The 20255-nt window shown below is 40.9% G+C and overlaps 1 protein-coding gene across 1 annotated transcript in view; it reads right to left on the bottom strand.

Annotated features, from left to right (window-relative positions):
• The window catches only part of PHEX (phosphate regulating endopeptidase X-linked), a 220773-nt gene that overhangs the window by 164213 nt on the left and 36305 nt on the right, over positions 1-20255 (bottom strand). The window contains exons 6-9 of the mRNA XM_047076000.1: positions 12278-12364; positions 10995-11221; positions 2819-2887; positions 113-229 (exon numbers count right to left, since the gene is read on the bottom strand). Of these exons, the coding sequence (XP_046931956.1) occupies positions 113-229; positions 2819-2887; positions 10995-11221; positions 12278-12364 (500 nt within the window). The remainder of the gene's footprint in view (positions 1-112; positions 230-2818; positions 2888-10994; positions 11222-12277; positions 12365-20255) is intronic.

Below are 20255 nucleotides of genomic sequence, written 5' to 3'. Positions count from 1 at the left end.
GGACCCAAAGGACAATGCCACAGAATGCTATTTTTATATTTATTTTCACTCGTGATATACTTCTTTTAAAATAAGGGGGAAAATAAGAAAGAGATTTCACATTAAGACTTACCTCGGCTATCTTAATTTCCAGTCTAAGCACTGACTTCATGTCATGCTCCGCTCGGGAGCTATTAGCTCCCAAAAGCACAGCAGTATCCACCATGAACTTGTAAAGGGCATCCCGATACTACAAGAGATAAAGAAGCAAGTGACCATGACAAGAGCCTATTCAAAAGTATGTTTCAGGGACACGGAAAGACAGAAACAGCAGGTGGAAATAAATGTTCTTCATTTTCACTCTGTACTCAAAGTATAGTATAGGCATTCGGCAATACCAACCACCCACCTACCACTTTGAGAGAAAGAAGAGTACAGCTACTTGTGTACTGTTTCCATGAGAGACAGAGATGTCCAGCCACCAAGGGTCAAGAGAACTAGTTTTCTGGCAACCAGTGATATTATGGATACATGAAACATCTCCAAATGAGCCCAGAATAGAAAGCTAAAGGTCAGACTCCTCTTTCCAAGCAAGTGAGGCTTTAATAAAATAATGGGAAAGAACCGTTGCTAAAAGCAGGAGGCATGATCCATGAAGACTAGTGGAAACTGTGATTTATTCTCTTCTGGCTCAATTTACCCACCTTCACATTAAGAAATTAAAGACCTGTGATTGCAGCCCTGTCCTTTAAATTTTGTATGGATTTTACAAAGTTTTCCTCACTGCTCAGGGAACAAAGAAGAGAAGAGAGGAATGATAAAGAGAAACCCAGCAAACAGCATATACCCAGTTTCCTCCTTGCATGTTCATATACCCATTTTCAGGCTATTCACAGGTCATTGGAGAGGGACCCTACTCTGTGGGAACTGTGGAAGTTTGTTGAGGGTCATCTCTCCTTTCAGATATATTTGTGAAAACTCAAAACCCCACATAATAAATTATCTCATAGTTCTGTTATGGGACTAAGATTTCTTCCTAACAGACACTTAGGACCTTGAGACCAATGTAGTGCTTGCATATAGCAGGGCCTTAACAAATATTTGTTAATCAGTAAGCAAGTTTTGCAAATAGTCTTAATTAGAAACAATGTTTTGTAATTCCCAGTTCAACTTAAGAAATTATTTAGTCAATCAATACATGTATAAAAGGTCTTGCTAGGCATTCGGTGCTTATGGGGGGTACAGATGAAAAATTACATAATGCATGAGTCTGGGTTCTCAATGTATGATCCAGGGAGGGAGATAAACATGTAATTATTAACTGTAACATTAGAGAGACAAAAATAAGTTCTTTAACAAAGCTGCTAAGGGTTTGCAAACTCAAGAACTGAAGAAGAATTCCAGCTTGGAAAAACCGGCACAGCGCACTTGAAGGAGACAGATTCAGGAGCAGTGAAGAGTCCTCCTGTGTGTTGAGTAAGATGCCTTTGTTGGGGGAAAAGTAAAAGTATATCAGACAGCAAAAGTGCTTTAGGATCATGTCATGAAGAGACCTTGAAATCCCTCTAAGGAACTCAGAGCCTAGCGCATGAGCAGAAGCATGCTGGGAGCTGTATTTTGAGAAGGGGTCTTGTCCAGTGGTGCTAAGGAGGCAATGAAATGAATAGGAGGAGGTAACAGTTAAAAGGCTACTTACTGTAGTCAAGTCGAGAGTTAACAAGGATCTGACCTAAGGCACTAAAAATAGAAAGGAGGGACCAGAGACTAAACAGAGATTTTTAAGTGTCTGACTCTTGGTTTTGGCTCAGGTCATGATCTCGCAGTTTGTGAGTTTGAGCCCCCCATCAGGCTCTGTGCTGACAGCATGGGGCCTGCTTGGGATTCTCTCTCTCTTCCTCTCTTTCTGCCCCTTCCCCGTGAGTGCTGTCTCTCTCAAAAAACAAACAAAAACTGTAACAAAACACAACAAAAAACAACCTTCTTTGATAAGTGTCCTCACAAAGAAAGTTAGTTGCTGAAGATCTTACCTAGCTTCCTGCCCTTCATTCAGAACCTTCCGGTTACAGGATTTAGTATCAGCAAAGATGCAAGGACTTCCATTGTGAGCCAACACTTCTAAGTTCCTACATTCTTAGGCTGGCCCAGAAACCAGTGAACTCCCTAGTCAAGGGTCCCCTGGATCTGAGGGTCCTTTGGAAGTTCAACCAAGTTTCCAAAGTGAATTGAAAGTGTCAGGAGTGACGCAGCGCTACTCCAATCTCCAAGAACCTACCAGGTTTCCAAGCCAACCCAAGAAGTCTATCGGAACTGATCCCATCTAGTTCTCATTAACCTTACATTAACCTGTGGCACCTGTTAGGAAAATAGATTCCTGGGCCCCACTTCAAGTCTCCTAAATCAGACTCTCCTGGGCTGCAGCCCAGGAATCAACATTCAACAGGAAGTTCCCAGATGATTCTTAAGCCATACAATTTGAGAACCACTGGTTAACTATGTCAACACAGTTAACACCCCCCCCACCACCACCACCACTTTACTTCTGCAATGTAGAGTGAGCTCTCTACAGTTCTGACTGCAAGCTCATTTCTTGGTTACTTCATTCGGGTGTGCTGTATCCCCAGCTTCATCAATAGGACACTGAGCCTTGATGCCCAGACTTCCAGAAGACAGGGAATGCCATTTGTTTGCCTGAATAAAACACCTCTGTTTCCTGCACTGGGAATATGGTCATCCAATAGTCACATTGCTCATGGCCAGTAAAGAGTCAGGGATTTTACAACAATTTATGAACCCAACAACAGTCTGACAAGGTGCAGAGTTCAACATGGGTAAAACTTACAGACTTGGCTTCTGTGCTATTATCGAGGTAATCTTCCCTCACAGCTAGGGAGAGAGTTGCTTGGTCCAGCTGTTGAGACAAAAGAGAAAGCATTCTGTTTGTAATGTAAATTCTTACAAACCCTTTTAATAAGAGTCATGAGATCTGCATTCCAGTCATAGTGTGAGTCTCTGTCACCATTACACAAATAGTTGAATGCACTCAGAGCTACATGCAAACAGGTACTTCAGCAATGACAGAAATTATAAAATGTCAGAGACCTGCCCTTCCTCCATGGTTTCTAATCCTTTTGAGGTTCTATCAATACTGAATAGCATCAAGGCTTTCTGAGTTGAAATAGGTCTTGGAAATGATTTGGTTTTCCCCCTTCTTGTGGATAAACATAAGCCAGAGAAACAAGGTGACTTTCCCAAGATAACATGGCTGGGCAGGGCTCAGAGAAGCATCAGTGTCTCCTGTCACCAGATCTAGTACTTTTCTGGTATTTTACAAAATGCCAATCTGGAAAGGGCCGATTGACCACATTTTCTACTCCATGCCCCTGAAATACTATACTGCACTGATTTTTTTTATGTTTATTTCAGAAAGAGAGTGCACTCAAGCCAGGAAGGGACAGAGAGAGAGGGAGAGAGAAAATCCCAATCAGGCTCCCCGCTGCCAGTGCAGAGCTCAATGTGGGGCTGAATCCCACCAAGAATGAGATCACAACCTGAGCCCAGATCAAGAGTTGGACGGACACTTAACTGACTGAGCCACCCAGGCACCCAGATTTTTTTTAATGTTTGTTTTTGAGAAAGAGAGAGAGACAGAGCATGAGCGGGGGAGGGGCAGAGACAGAAAGGGAGACAAAGAATTGGAAGCAGGCTCCAGGCTCCCGGCTGTCAGCACAGAGCCCGATGCGGGGCTCGAACTTACTAACCGCAAGATCATGACCTGAGCTGAAGTCAGATGCTCAACCGACTGAGCCACCTAGGCACCCCCCAGATTTTTTTTATTTTAAAGGAATCAAATGATAATTTTGTTTTGAGATATCTTTGCAAAATTTAGAACTCTCTCTGGAAAGTTTAGGATAGATGATAAAAATACAAATAATAATCAGACAACTTAACAACCAGAGTTATTATGGAAAAGTAGAGCATAATTTCTTGAATTAAACACCTTCAGCACCTTAAAGGCAATCAAAAGGGACAGACAGCGTTTTCAAAGAATGTGCTACAACAAGTGGACATCCATTTGTAAAGCAAAAAAATGAACCTTGATCCATACCTCACATCTTAAAAACTAACTCAAAATGGATCATAGACTTAAATGCAAAACCCAAAACTATAAAACTTCTAGAAGATAACATAGGGGCAAATCTTTGTGACTTAGGGTTAAACAAAGAGTTATTAGACATGACAACTAAAATCACGATCCACAGAAGAAAAAGTAAGTTGGACTGCATCAACATTAAAAAATTTTGCTCTGTTAAAGACACCGTCAGGAGAATAAAAAGACGAGCTACAGTCAGAGACAAAATATTTGAAAATCACATTATGTGAAAGAGGACTTGTATATAAAGAGCCCTCAAAATGTAACAGTAAGAAAAAAAAAACAATTTAAAAGCAAGCAAAAGATCTGAACAGACAATTCACCAAAGAACGTATGAAGATGGAAAGTAACTGCATGAGAAGATGCTCAACATCACTACTAATTAGGAAAATGTAAGTAATAAACAGTAAAACATCACTATACATCATTAGAATGGCAAAAACAAAAGAGCCCACAAACAACCTGCTAACGTAAAAACTGTCCAGGATGGGGGAAAACTGGATCACTCACACAATGCTGGTGGGAATGCAAAATGCAGAGCCACTTTAGAAACCAGTTTGATAGTTTCTTATAAAGTTAAGCAGACACTTATTTATGACCCTGCAACCTCACTCCTAGGTATGTTCCCAAGAGAAATAAAAACTTCTGCTCACACAAAAACCTGCATGCAACTCTGTTCATAATTGCCCCAAACTGTAAACAACCCAAATGTTCTTCAACTGGTGAATGGATAAAGGGTGATACACAAGAAAACACTACTCAGCCATACAAGGGAATGAACTACTGACACATGCAACAACACAGGCAACTTTTAATCACATTCTGAAAAAGGCAAAACTACAGGAACAGAGAAGAGGGTGTAAGGATGGGGAAAACGGTTGACTACAGATGGGCACCATGAGGTAATTTTGTTGGGGGTGACGGAACTGTTCTGTTTTCTGACCATGATGGTGATTACATGAATATGCGTTTGCCAAAATTTATAGACATGTGCATCACAGATAGTTAATTTCACTGTATATAAATTTAAAAATAAATATTTTTTAAGTTCCAGAACCTCCTCTCAATCTATGGCTATTCTTTCTTGAGTTTTAGCAACTACCTAAAGACTGAATAAAATAGATCCCAACAGCAGATTTTCTAATTTATATAATTCACACAGAAAAAAATTAAGCCAAATTAAGAAGATAGAAAATCTAAATAACAAACCAAAAATTAGTAGCATCTGAATAAAAACTGGATCCTACAGGCACATATCATTAGTTTATATTACTGCACACTGTTTTTATCTATCGATTCTAGTTGTTCTTCATTTTTCTACAATCTCAAATATTTTCTTTTTTTAATACATAAAATCTGCAGAGGATCATAGTTTTCCATAAAAATCTCCTTCACATGCAACAAATTCTACAAAGGCCAAGTTAAGAGTTAGTGATGTTATGAAAAATTCAAGGAAAAACATTGCTCTTGTTTCAAGGGGGAAAAAAAGAGGTTTTCATAACATCCATCTTGTCTGCATGTATTACTAAAATCCTCAAATTGCTGTGTTCAATCTTCTTGTCTAATTGGCCCCAAACAACCAAGTCATAAGCCAGACTGGCTTCATCCTACTGAAATTCCCAATCTACCACCATTTCTTCCAAAAATTAAGTGAGCCAGGATCGTGAAACACAATATTATGATTAAGATGCTTTGGCTTTCAATTAGATCTGGACAAGGTGGAGCAGTCTTTTGAGCTTCAGTCACATAGGAAAGGAAACTCAGGAAATGATATCAAGAAAGCCAAAGCTTCCCTCTGATGAAATGAAGTTAAATCTGCTTATTATAAAAGTTTAGATGATTCAATTAAAGTTACTGGACATTTTTTAAACGTTCACACTGTTATAGTTTCTAGGGAACGTTTTCAATACACCAAACAGTTTAAGGTCTGTCAACTAAATCACTTTAGAAGCATATGAACTCATGAGGCAAAAGACTTTCTCAAGAGACCAACATCAGGACACTGTGTTATTGGAGGTTTGTTAATCCTTGCATTTACAAATGATCTGAATAGCCCAAGTAGAAAATAAAATACGTGTTTTGGAAATCCGATATATTGAACTGAAAGATGAACTTTGTTTCTCCAACTGCAACAAACCTCAGTTTAGGAAAGAAAGCAGTAACACAAAAAGAAACATCTGACAGATTATGATTTAGGATAAAGAAAATACAAAGCAAATAGAAAAACTTCATTTCCAAGAGGGTCTCTCCTTGTCATCCTTACAGATTTTGCTAAAAGTCAGACAAAAGCAGGCCACTGACTAATGAGGACTTTAAGTCACTGTTTCAGTAACAAATACTGAGACAACCATGGTCTTCCAAACATTCTTTCAGGAGCATACATATTCAAGCCTTTTATTGGCCTTTAAATCCTCATTTTTATTCTCTCCTTACGTAAAATAAACCCAAACACATGTAGCAAGGTATGTTTTGGAGCTTTGACTCCTGTTGTTTCCTATATTTTTGTATTTCCTTTCTCCCATTTCAGGCTGTGATAAATCCTGTGCCATCTCGCCATGGGGGAGCTTTACAGAGGACCACTCTGGATTGGAGCCCACCCAACTGTCCGTCCTTGGCATGGGGATACTTCTGCCCACTGGAAACGTGCTTTCTTTCTTCACCCAAAGATATTGCCACAGTGCTGTGCCTTCCCAAAACGAGCCCTTTTTCTTAGCCCCATGGGTTTATGGTATTAGAAAAGCTAAAAACATTGACAAATATAGTATGTGATGGTAAAAGAACTCTAAGTACATCGAGAGAGGAGACTTTGAAGTAAGAGACTTCTCCCAGAGCAAAGAGATCTCCTAGGCAGCCAGAGAAGTCCAAGCTGGTCATGAGCAGAGCAGGCAGTCACTGCCCCTAAAAAATTGTAGGATCGCAGAATGGGAGGCCCAGGGCTCTGGCAGCACAGCAGCACACTGGAAGGGCCCACGTGGGCTGAGATAATGGGTTTGTTCTCAGAACCAGGTACCTGATGAGTGGAGGATCTCCTACTGGCCCAGGAAAAGGCTAAGAAATGGGGCAAGCAGAAGGTTGGAGAAATGCCCAGACTGGTTCTGTTTCCCACTACAAGGTGGCATGGGAGCTCAGTCAGAGATGAGACCAATGGAAATTGTCTATTTCTTGCATACGTGAACTCGAGATCTGAGAGGTAGGCTGGGTACCAAAAATGAAGAGAGCCAAGTGGTTCTCCAAATGGTTCTGACCAGCTGTCTCGTCACGCAATAAGAGAAGGATACCTCTTGTCATGTGCTACTGTGTGTCAGTATCTATCTTGTAAACTCTCACATAATTCGCCTCATTTAAACATCACAGTGACAGTGAAAAGTACGTTCTATTTCACCTGTCAATACTCATGGGGAAAATGAGACTCAGGTGAAGCAGTGTGCACACAGATATTCACTGAGTAAATCACAAAGCCAAACCATGAACTTCAATCTCTTTAACCACAAAGCCTACACTTTTTTCCACTACCCTAGTGGTTTTCAAACTATGTTCCACAAAACATAAAAGATGCTCCAGTGGAGGGGGTGGGCAGTGCACCTGGGTGGCTCAATTGGTTAAGCATCTGACTTTGGCTCAGGTCATGATCTCAGAGTTCATGGCTTTGAGCCCCACATCGGGCTCTGCACTGACAGTGTGGAGCCTGCTTGGGATTCTCTCTCTCTCTCTCTCTCTCTCTCTCTCTCTCTCTCTTTGCTCCTCCCCTGCTTGCACTTTCTCTCTCTCTGAAAAATAAACAAACTTTAAGGGACGCCTGAGTGGCTCAGTCAGTTAAGCATCTGACACTAGGTTTCTGCTCAGGTCATGATCTCACAGTTTCATGAGTTCGAGCCCCACACTGGGCTCTGCACTGGCAGCATGGAGGCTGCTTCGGATCCTCTCTCCCTTGCTCTCTGACCCTCCCCCACTCACACGGTCTCTGTTTCTCTCAAATAAATAAAATTTTTTTAAAAAGTGCTCCAGAGGCTCCAAATATTTAATCAAATGTTTTATAGTTTTAACTATTTCTAATAAAATCAACACTTGGAAATTCTACAACACTGGCAGCTACCAATACACTAATTTTTGTTGTCAGGTTCATTGGGTTTTAGGCAGATCTCAGAAGAGAGCTTCTTCTACCATATCTAGACACAAGCTTGAACTTCTTTTAACGGTGTCACAATTACAGAGACTGCAGCTCTATTTTGTTAATTCAAGTGTGTGACTATTCACATAAAATGGTACAAACAGGGACACAACTAAAGCAAACGAACGCTGCATTCAAATACCAAGCCATGGTCAAACACATCAGTTTGGAACAAGTTACCATCTTGGCAAAAGAGAGCAGTAGTGAAGTCCATGAATGCCTACTCATATCTGGAGACTAGTCTATTCATTGACAGTCCAGTATTTCCAAGATCCATTTAATTGAATATTAAGTATGCAAGGCAAGCTGTTAAAAATTGGTTACCATGTTCCTCTATTCTCCATGTTTCTTGTAAGCTGGTATTAAAACTAGAGGCCTGATTAGATCCAAGTTCATTTTTTTTTTCTTTTCCTTTGGCAAGACATCATGGGTGATGGTGTATGCTTCCCAGTGCCCAGTATCGGAAGGCATACAAAATCTGGTTGCCCCACTTTTAGCAAGGCTACTGTTGATGTTTGGGTTCATTTGATGTCAGTGTGATCTACCATGAATTCCCCCATCAACCACTGACCTAATGGTTCTAAGCTGCTATTGATGATAGCTGCCTTGATCCTTTATTCTCATTAGAAATGTTTTAAAACAGTAACTTTCTAATTTTATTCTTTCTCCTGCATTTTAAAGCTGTGATTCTCCTATAAACAATAATTTTCCCTCATCAACTATTAGTTTACCCTGAAATCGGTCAGATCTACAATGCTGATGAAAATTGACACATCAACCAAATGCACATGAGATTCCTATTTGGAACCTGACTCAAAGACCAACTGTTTAATTTTTTTAAAGGACATGTTTGAGACATTTCAGGAAAACTGAAAATTAACTAGTTGTTAGATGTTAATTATGGAATCATGATTACTTTGTGATAATAGTCCTTCCATTCTATAAATACTGATTTACCAGTGCAATGATATTAATTTTGGATTTGCTATAAAATGCTCCAGCCTCCCCCACAAAAGAAAAGGTTAGGATAAAACAAGAAGAGCTAAAAGCTGCCAGTTGTTGAAGCTGGGTTGATGAGTACATGGGGGTTTGTTATACTATTCTTTTTATTTTTGTATTATTTTCCATAGTAAAATGCTTAAGGAAATAAATTCTTAGACTAGGTCCAGAAACTGGTGAAAAATGAAATGGTTACCATTTGTAATTACTTTTATGTGTGTGAGTCAAGATCTTCTATCACCCAACAGAGTGCAGAAATTTAAGTTTGAAAGTCTCCATCTAACTTCAAAATACTTAAGGTATTTGAAAGGATATCATAACAGTTCTGCAATGAAGAATGACAGCCTTAAAACCTGGTTTGTTTGTTTTGTAAGCAAGGAATCTATTAGCATAACACAGGTCAACTGGACCATTATGTAACATCGTTTTGCCTTGAGTCTTGCATAGCACATCTTATCCAGACAGCATTAGCATGTGTGTCGGTGCCATGTTCCTGTTCCTTCACCTAGCACGGAAGTACAGACATCTCTGGAACTAAGAATTTCCTCCTGAGTAGATGGGAATTCTGCCAGTGACTAGAGATTTACTGAGACTTCCATTGTCTAAACTATAGCTGGGCAGACCACAGCGTGCTGGCCAGCCTGTCACACAACCACACCCATTCATGTATGTAGTGTCTATGGCTGCTTTCCCAGATGCAACAGCAGAACTGAGTAGGTGAGACAGAGACCATATGGCCCACAGAGCCTAAAATATTTACTATCTGGTCCTTCACAGGAAAAAAAAAATGCCAGCCCCTTGGTATAATAAAAACAAAACTGTAGGGCGTAGATTTTTAAAAGCTGACTTGCAACAAAAGAGGGTAATATACTCTAAAGGTTTTATACTTCTACAATTTGATCATCATTATATCACCAATATTTTCTGGTTTGACAAAGGACAGAACTGGGAGGAAAATAATCAGTGATTCAGTAAAATTTTCATAATTAGTCCAAGTAGCTGTGGAAGTAAAACATTTAACAGGATCAAAACACAAAACAATTTAAGAAATGTTATTTGAATCCTTGCCAAGCTGTTTTACTGATGAGTCTTTGTTGGTAGTTTTCAGACAGTCCCAATTTTACCAATATAATAATGTACCTCAAGGTATGTCTGCATGCCCCATCCCTTCATGGGAGAAATGCTTACTCTCCTAACAGAAAATGCAAACAAATACTTAGAACAAGTTTTTCTTCCTTTTTAAATGAAGGAAGGGAGAATCAGGATGAACTTGACAATGAAATTTTAGATGTGCCTGCAAGAATATGTTAGGGAAAGGTGAACAAAGGCTCGTGGTATGTGTTCTCCTTTGTCAAGGGAAGGATGAGGTGAGGGGAGGAGCAGAGTTCACAAAGTCTTTGCAGCCTGCTCCCCACTGGAATTTAGGGGCTCCACACATGCTCAGAGTAGAGATTTGAGGGCCAGATCAGAGATGACTTGAAACTCATCCACAAGCTTCCTGAAAGGCAGACAAAACTGATTTGTTCCTCATTTACACTCCACAAATCTGGGATGAAGGGGAATATTATAGATCCTAATGATTAACAGAATTGTTATCTGATCATTTCAGTAAGGTGCTAGGATTCTCATTCCCTGGAAACACACCCCAAAAGGCTAACCATGAACTGAACAAACGGGATGAACAAGTGCTCACTATACCTTCAAGATATGTTCGTTGGATGCCTTGTCATCAGGGGACACATACAGTCGGATGAACACAGAATTGCTGTACTGACCACGAAATGTTGCAAGGGTATGCAAAAGACTGAACTTTCTCTCTGACCACACTCCCTCAGGACCAATATTAGACTCGAGCACAGGCCAGCGGAAAGGTGAATGCCGCAGGATGTGGAGCAATGGTTTGGCATCTGCTCTTTCGATCGCTTCTGAAAGGGAACGGATATGAAAGAAGAGTTAGAATTGCAAACAGGATCACCATACTAAAAGGCAAGTGTATCTTCTCAAGCGAAAATTCCCGTAAGGTCCCAACTTAGCATTTCAGCTGTTCGAGGGAGGTGTGGTAGACTGAGCACGGCCACAGAGACAGAACTACCTCTGATTCACACTTCAGTGTGACTGCCTAAACTTGGGGTTCTTGCCAGGAGAGCAGACTAGGGAACCTGCTGAAATTCCTGACAATAAAAGATGGGCTCACTACAGCCCAATGAGCGATATTAGGCTGAGAATATTTTGGAAAACTACGGAACCACCCTAGGTAAAGGAAACTGCTTGGTAAAACCAACCCCTCCCCACTATGCATGAATTAATGCCTCAAGGCTCCTTTGTCATCTTTTACTGCCCTCTTCTACCTCACCAAATAATATCTCAAATCCTAAACAAGTTAACACACTTCCCACTGGCACTGGTTTCTCCCTGCAGTGGTCTTGAGAAAGCACACTAGATAAAATGACAAGTGTCACCTTAACTCCAATCAGACCCAAGATGCCAACACAGGCCTAACACACCCACCTAAGATGCCTGTTAGACTGATGGAAAAGCAGAAGGGGCCCGGCCCACCTGGGAATCTGGATTTTCTTGGGCCCCTGTAAGGTTCTATGGGATATAGCAACACTCCCAAATACCCTCTCTCCCAGGCTCCTTCTCAGACCAGACCTGGCCTCTGGATTCTTATTTCTGCACCACATACAATGGGGTCTGCCCTTCTGACCCTACCCAAGTTTCTCATGGAGTACTTGATACCTAAAGAATCCAAGCCATAGAAATAAAATTATTTTCCTATTTTCTCCATCAAGCTACCAACAGAACATTAAGAACGGGAGAGTCAAAATCCAGTCTCTGAAAATTGTTCCTTTCCTCAAACAACACTTTTAAACATTAATCGAATTCTTAGTAGTTCTCTTTTTCCTTAAATAATATCTTTAAACATTAAGAGAGTCTGTGAAGAAGAGGGTGGTAAATATTTTATTGTCTTTATTACTTACTCTCATTCATGCAAGATGAATAAAGGATTTTGGCTTTCTGTATGGCTTCGGTGTCCCGCCTTCTACTGATAGATTTCTCCAAAAGTGCTAGGAAGGTGGAGAAAGGATTCGTTAGTATCCACCCACACATGGTGCCGAGTTAGAGGTCATCTGATAACCACAGTCCCAGCCTCCAGAAAATTAAATGTAAAGGCAGACAGCCCTGCAAAAGACACATCTATAAAAGATACACAGATGGCAGAACCGAGTCCAGTTGCTTGAGGTTCAAATAAAAAATAAAATTTAACATTCTCTTTTCCAAGGTTCTCCTAATTCACAGAATCCAAAAGTTCAATTTCTAACTGAAACTGGACCTGCTGCAGGGGTTAATGTTTTCTGCTACCTACACAAAAGGAAACAGAATTCATTTATTCAAGAACTAAAAATAACTGAATTCTGTTCCTTGTTTCTGCACCGAGTAATATTCTCAAAGGAGGCAATTTCATCAGAGTCGGGTTTCTTAAGATTTCTCCATAGCCCAGCCTCTCAGGGAGGTCACCTGGAAGAAATTTCCCATTAGAAGTTTTATTCAATGTTGCATAAACATGCTGTGGACATGAAAGAAGTTGTTTAGACAGGAAATGGAGAGGCGAGATTGGAAAGCCTACCCAAATTGCCTGAAAACTTGTCCATTTATACATGCAAAGTCCTGGCCATTTAAATGAGGTCATGTGTATAAAATGGTTGCCAGCATAGACCTGAGCCCACCCAAAAAATGATTTGCTATTTATAAAATCAGTGATGCTTTTTTCTGAAGGTGAAAAATGACAGCTGTCACTATTAAATAGAGGAAGAAAGCCAAGACTCAAAAAAAAAACTACCCTCTTCCCCAAAACACACCTTGGATGCACTTGAGAGTATTAATTTTCCTACATGAAGCCAAGACGAAGAATCCCCATGCAGCACCGTGTTACTGCCTACATCAAGCATCAAACTGCCGTTGTCAAGGCATTTGGAGTTTATTTCTGAAACATCTTAGCAGCCTCCAAATGATGGCACAACAGATGCTCCCAAAGTACTCTGAATAGCTTCAAGACACAATGTAGAGTGCTCATCAAATTAACAAATAATTACGTATTACCTGAAGAGGAATCTTTACTTCTAAACTAGAAGTTCTACCTTTCTGAGGGCACCTGGGTGGCTCAGTCGGTTGAGTGTCTGACTTCAGCTCAGGTTGTGATTTGATGGTTTGTAGGTTCGAGCCCCACATTGGGCTCTGTGCTCACAGCTCAGAGCCTGGAGCCTGCTTGGGATTCGGTCTCTCTCTCTCTCTCTCTCTCTCTCTCTCTCTCTGCTCCTCCCCTACATGTTCACGTGCTCTCTCTCAAAGATAATTAAACAATAAAAAAAGAAGTTCTACCTTTATGGGGAAAAAATGCAATCCAGAGCTCCTGTCCAGTTTTTTATGAGCACCTGTACGTCAAACAAGTCCACATTAATTACATGGATTCAAATAAAATGCATTGAGTTGGATGTGGGCATTTTCAATTATTTCAACTTGTGTCATGTTTCTTTCTTGTGTGTTATCATAGCAATAAAGCAGGATACCTAGCCACAAGGATAAAGAAGAGAGATTTGTTGTTTTTTTATTTTTTTAATTTTTTTTTCAACGTTTATTTATTTTTGGGACAGAGAGAGACAGAGCATGAACGGGGGAGGGGCAGACAGAGAGGGAGACACAGAATCGGAAACAGGCTCCAGGCTCTGAGCCATCAGCCCAGAGCCCGACGCGGGGCTCGAACCCACGGACCGTGAGATCGTGACCTGGCTGAAGTCGGACGCTTAACCGACTGCGCCACCCAGGCGCCCCAGATTTGTTTTTTTTAATAAACATAAAGCTCTAAAACCATATCCACATATCTTTCTATTCAAATCAGATCATGTGCCTTTCCATGGTATTACTTCCACAGTCATTGGACTGTTAGGGAGACACATTTGAAAGTAACTAATCCAAATTCCATTTAAGGACATGATGTTATTCCGATGCTATAAACACTCCACAGATTGCAAACAAGAATGCCCTTAGGACCAAAAACAAGCCACGGGAGCAAAAGAATTCAAAGCATTAAACATATGCCTGAGTGTGCACCCAAGGCAGTCTATGTATCACAAGAAGGGAGAAAGAGGACATGTAATGCTAAGTAGGGCATTCCCAAAACCCTAACTAGGCACAAATATCAATAATATGTTCAGGCATATCCCAGAGATACTGTGGGTTCAGGCGCAGACTATTGCAATAAACTGAATATTGCAATAAAGCAAGTCAAATTAATTTTTTGGCTTCCCAATGCATATAAAAGTTATGTTTATACTATACTGTAGTCTATTAAGTGTGCAATAGCATGACGGTTTTTTTTGGAGAGAGAGAGAACGTCAGCAGGCGAGAGAGGCTAGGGGAGAGAAGGGAGGGAAGACAGGGGAAGGGAGAGAGAGAATCTTAAGCAGTCTCCACCATCAGCACAGAGCCAATGTGGGGCTCAATCCCATGAGTCTGGGATCCCGACCTGAGCCAAAATCAAGAGTCAGACACTCAACCAACTGAGCCACCCAGGCACTTCAACAATAGCATTATGTCTTTAAAAAAGAATGTAATACCTTAATTAAAAATACTTGCTTGCCACAAAATGCTAACCATCATGTGAGCTTTTAACAAGTTATAATTTTTTTGCTGGTGGAGGCCCCTGCCTCCATGTTGAGGGCTGCTGACAGATCAGGGTGGTGGCTGCTGAAGGCTAGGGTGGCTGTGGTAATTTCTTAAAATAAGACAACAATTAAGTATGCCACCTAGATTGACACTTCCTTTCAGGAACAATTTCTCTGAGGCATATGATGCTGTTTGATGGCATTTTATCCACAGCAGAACTTCTTCCAAAACTAGAGTCAATCCTCTCAAATCCTGCTGCTGCTCCATCAACTAAGTTAATGTAATATTCTAAATCCTTGGTTGTCATTTCAATGATCTTCACAGTGTCTTTGCCAGGAGTAGATTCCATCACAAGAAACCACTTTCTCTGCTCATTCATAAGAAAGAACTCCCCATCTATTCAAGTTTGATCATGAGATGGCAGCAATTCAGTCACACCTTCAGGCTCCACTTTCTCTTCTACTTCTCTTGTGATTTCCACCACATTAGAAATTACTTCCTCCCCTGGGGCGCCTGGGTGGCGCAGTCGGTTAAGCGTCCGACTTCAGCCAGGTCACGATCTCGCGGTCCGTGATTCGAGCCCCGCGTCGGGCTCTGGGCTGATGGCTCAGAGCCTGGAGCCTGCTTCCGATTCTGTGTCTCCCTCTCTCTCTGCCCCTCCCCCGTTCATGCTCTGTCTCTCTCTGTCCCAAAAATAAATAAACGTTGAAAAAAAAATTTTTTAAAGAAATTACTTCCTCCCCTGAAATCTTGAATCCCTTCAAAGTCACCCATGATGGTTGAAATCAGCTTCTTTTCAGACTCCTGTGAATGTCGACATTTTGACCTCTTCCCATCAATCATGAATGTTCTTAATGTCATCTAGAATGGTGAATCCTTTCCAGGAGGTTTTCTATTTACTGTTCCCAGATCCATCACAGGGATCACTTTCTACGGCGGCTATAGCCTTATGAAACTTACTTCTTAAATGATAAGACTTAAAAGTCACAATGACTCCTTGATCCATGGGCTGCAGAGTGGATGTCGTGTTAGGAGACATGAAAACAACACTAATCTCACTGTATATCTCCATCAGAGTTCTTGGGTAAACAGGTACACTGTCAATGAGCAGTCATATTTTTTCTAAGCTATAGGTCTCAACAGTGGGTTTAAAATACTCACTAAGCTATGTTGTGAACAGATGTGCTGTCATCTAGGCTTTGCTGTTCTATTTAGAGAGCACAGGCAGAGTAGATTTAGCATAATCCTTAAGGGCCTTAGGATTTTCAGAAAGGCAAATGAGCAATGGCTTCTACTTAGTCACCAGCTACATTAGCCCCTAAGAAGAGAGTCACAGCCTATCCTTTGAAGCTTTGAAGCCAGGTATTGACTTCTCCTCTCTAGCTATGCAAGTCCAGGATGGCATCTTCTTCCAAATAAGGCTATTCCATCTACATTGAAAATGTGTTTAGTGCAGTCATCTTCATGAATTATCTTAGCTACATCTTCTGGATAACTTGGATATCTGGATAACACAGCTTCACCTTGTTTTACGGAACAATGTTTTATAGGTTCTTTCCTCAAATCTCATGAGCCAACCTCTGCTAGTTTCCAACTTTTCTCCAGCAGCTTCCTCGCCTCTCAGTCTTCATAGAATTGAAGGGAGTTAGGTCCTCACTCTGCATTAGGCTTTGGCTTAGGGTGCCTATATTGTGGCTGGTTTGATTTTCTATCAAACTTTCTCCATATCAGTAATAAGGCTGTTTGGCCTTCTTATCATTTGTGTGTTCACTGGAGGAACACTTATCATTTCCTTCAGGAATGTATCCTCTGCATTCACAACTTGGCTACCTGTTTGGTGCAAGAGGCCTAGCTTTCAACACACCTTCCTCACTAAGTTTAATCATTTCTAGCTTTTGATTGAAAGTGAGAGACATAGGATTCTTCCTTTCATTTGAACACTTAACAGGCCACTGTAGAGTTATTAACTGGCCTTATTTCAATATTGCTTGTCTTGGAATAAGGAGGCCTGAGGAGACGGAACAAGATGGGTGGACAGCCAATTAGTGGAGCAACCAGAACACATACAACATTTATCAATTAAGTTTGCCATCTTATATGGTTTGTGATGCCCCCAAACAATTACAATGATAACATCAAAGCTCATTGGTCACAGATCACCATAACAAATCTAAGAGTAATGAATAGGTTTGAAATATTTCAAGAATTACCAAAATGTGATGCAAAGACTCAAAGGAAGCAAATGCTGTTGGAAAAATGGCACCAAAGAGACTTGCTTGATGAAGGTTTGTGGCAACCCTGCAAGTTTTTTAAGAACGCAAGCTCTGCCCAGCCCAACAAAGGAACTGTTATAAAGTGAGGTATGCCTGTACGTGTTAAAATTCTGATTTCTGTACCGGAATATGGCTTTTAAATACTTTTTAAGTTTATTTACTTTAAGAGTGAACAAGCATGCGTGTGCATGAGGGGCAGAGAGAGAGAATCCCAAGCAGGCTCCACACTGTCCATGCAGAGCCCGATGCAGGGTTTGATCTCACAACCGTGAGATCATGACCTAAGCTGAAATCAAGAGTCGGCCACTGAACTGACTGAGCCACCCAGGCGCCCCCAGAATGTGGCTTTTAAAACACATGTAGCTATCACGGGTTACCTGTCACACACCTTTCCTTCTCCTCTCCACCTCACGCCCAAGCAGGCAGGAGAGCAATGATATTAAGACAATAGCATGGCAATCAGTTGGCAGCATTCATTTTATGTATCTCTGTATTTGAATTAGTGGTAAGAGGAATAAAGTCTAGCCTGGAGAGTCATTAATGAGCAGAAAACAAAGCCTGCCTACCAATGGCACTTACTCAGGTTATTAAAATGTCCCTAAAGCACTGAGAAGGACTCATGGGTCACCCATACAAGGGCATTCCATCATAATTGAAGTTGTTTCTCAAATGATTTCTCAATCCTCACCCCCTTGCGTGCATCCTTAACCATGTGATGACAGAAAAGTGAAACTCCAGTTCATAAAAACCTACAGTGCAACACACCTCAGACTTTAAAGCTGGTTTCAAAGCGCTTCTGATCAAATTTGAACATAACACACATTACGTATCTTTTCCTCTCATTAATCAAGTAAAATTGTTTTTTCAAAAAAAGACAAATAGACATGTCAAGTGGGTGGGCTTTCAAATCACACCAAAGTGGTTTCTGGTTTCAGCTTGCTGCTTCTTTCTAGCTGGAACCGGGCAAGTTATTTAATCTAAGCCTCAGTTTCTTCAACTGCAAATTTGAAAGATAATAGTGCCTACCTCCCAGGAGTGTGGTGAAGATCAAACATTTTAATGCAAAGAAACTCCCAATATCAAAGGGCAGACACCTACGTGATCAACCAATGGTGGCTTAAACAAGATTACAGGCCAGGTCAGCCATTTACAAAACTGTAATAAAGCTTGTTTCTTGTGCTTTTCCATAAATGTTTTTTCCTCCTCCCTTCTTAGGATAATGGTAGCCAAAGGCCACATGCTATAATGCAAGACACTGCCGCTCCATGTGCAGGACTGTTTTACAAACTGTAGCAGCCCTAGCCACGTCGCAGAGCCCCACATTCCATGCTTGCTTTGTTTCCACAGTAGAGGCAATGCTCCATGATGAGGGATATTCCACAGTCAGTGTTAACCCATAAAAATATTTTGCTCACATTCCTCTTAAACAACAAGGCATTTTTCTGATATATACATTTCTAATGAAACTATAACATACATACAAGAAAACTACACTGATCATAATTTGAAGGATTTTCACACAGTAAACACACCCTTCTAACCAATGTAACAACCAGAGCCCCAGAAGTCCCTTGGGTTCCCTTCCAGTCACTACTTCTGATCAAGACAACAAATATCCTCTTTGGGGAAGTGCTTACTCAAGTCTATGACCCTGCTTTTATTGGGTAATCTATCTTTTACCGATTTGTAGAATTTCTTCATATATTCTACACCAAGTCCTTTGTTGAATATTTGTATTGAAAAATCTCCCAATTAGCTTTGTTTTTCTTTATTTTTATTTTTTAGTTGAGAGAGAGAGAGAGAGAGAGAGAGAGCAAGTAGGGGAGAGAGGCAGAGAGAGATAGCATCACAAGCAGGCTCCACGTTCAGTGCAGACCCTGACACAGGGCTCGATCCCATGACTCTGGGATCATGACGGGAGCTGAAATCAAGAGTCGGACGCTCAACCAACTGAGCCACCCAAGCGCTCCAATCAGTCTTCATTTTCTTAATGGCATCATGTAATGAAGGAAAATGCTTTCTTTTAATACAGTCCAAGTTCCCTATTTTTTCTGTGTACGGTTAGTGTATTTTGTGTCTCACTTAAGAAACCTTTGCCTGCCCCAAGATCATGACAATATTCTATGCCTTTTTAAGAACCCTTATTGTTTCATGTTTAGATCTACAGTCCACGTAGCACTGGTTTCTGCCCACGGTGTGAACAGGCATGCCTTTGTAACACAAGCCTGGCTTCACAGGGGACAACTAAAGGGAGAATTTTAATGAGGAAGCTATTTTTGGTCATAGGGCCCCAAGTATTGTCACATACGAAGTAATATCAGTGCATAAAATTAGCATTAACAGCGGCTATTCTCCATTAAATTGAGTAGTCTCTGTGGGGCAGGGGCTGTGTCACATTCATCCTGGAGCACCCAGGACCTACTGCTTGGCATGGTTGGTGCTCAGTCCACATTTGCAAAGTTGAATTTCCAAAAAGGTTAATTAAGTCTGAGAGTTGTTCATCCAACAGAAAAGGAACTGTGAGAAGTTGGACTTTATTTATTATTGCTGGGTATAATCAGCAATGTCCTGATTACACAAACATCTATAATCTCCTTTTCTCACATCCCAGCGTCTGTACCATACAATGCAATCCAAGATTTCATTCATCGGTTTTCATGAACACGAGTTTTTAGGGTGCCTAAGTTTCATCATACCAATGGTCTCAGCTTAATCATACATTTCCACTTCCCTGGTCTTCCATCTGGGGGAAAATACTTGGTTGGCATTCAACTTCCTTTAAGCTAACAAGTTGACACAGGACGACCAATTCTACTCATTTAACTCACTTCTCCTGCTGAGACAAGGCCTTTATTGAGGGCTCTGGAACTGGGAAAGAGAATTCTCCACAAAGGACAAGACTCCTGAAGACCTGGTAAGTCAAGAGCTCAAAACAGTCGCATGCAGCCCAGGCCAGTCATTTGAAGTTTCTGCAATATTTAGGACCTTTCACCTAATATCATTTTCAAAAATTTCATATGCA

Source organism: Lynx rufus, unplaced genomic scaffold, assembly GCF_022079265.1.
Source record: "Lynx rufus isolate CCGP_SWC_20201006 ecotype Redwood Valley unplaced genomic scaffold, mLynRuf1.p SCAF_14, whole genome shotgun sequence".
Classification (NCBI taxonomy): Eukaryota; Metazoa; Chordata; class Mammalia; order Carnivora; family Felidae; genus Lynx; species Lynx rufus.
This window is presented reverse-complemented; position numbering and strand designations above follow the sequence as displayed.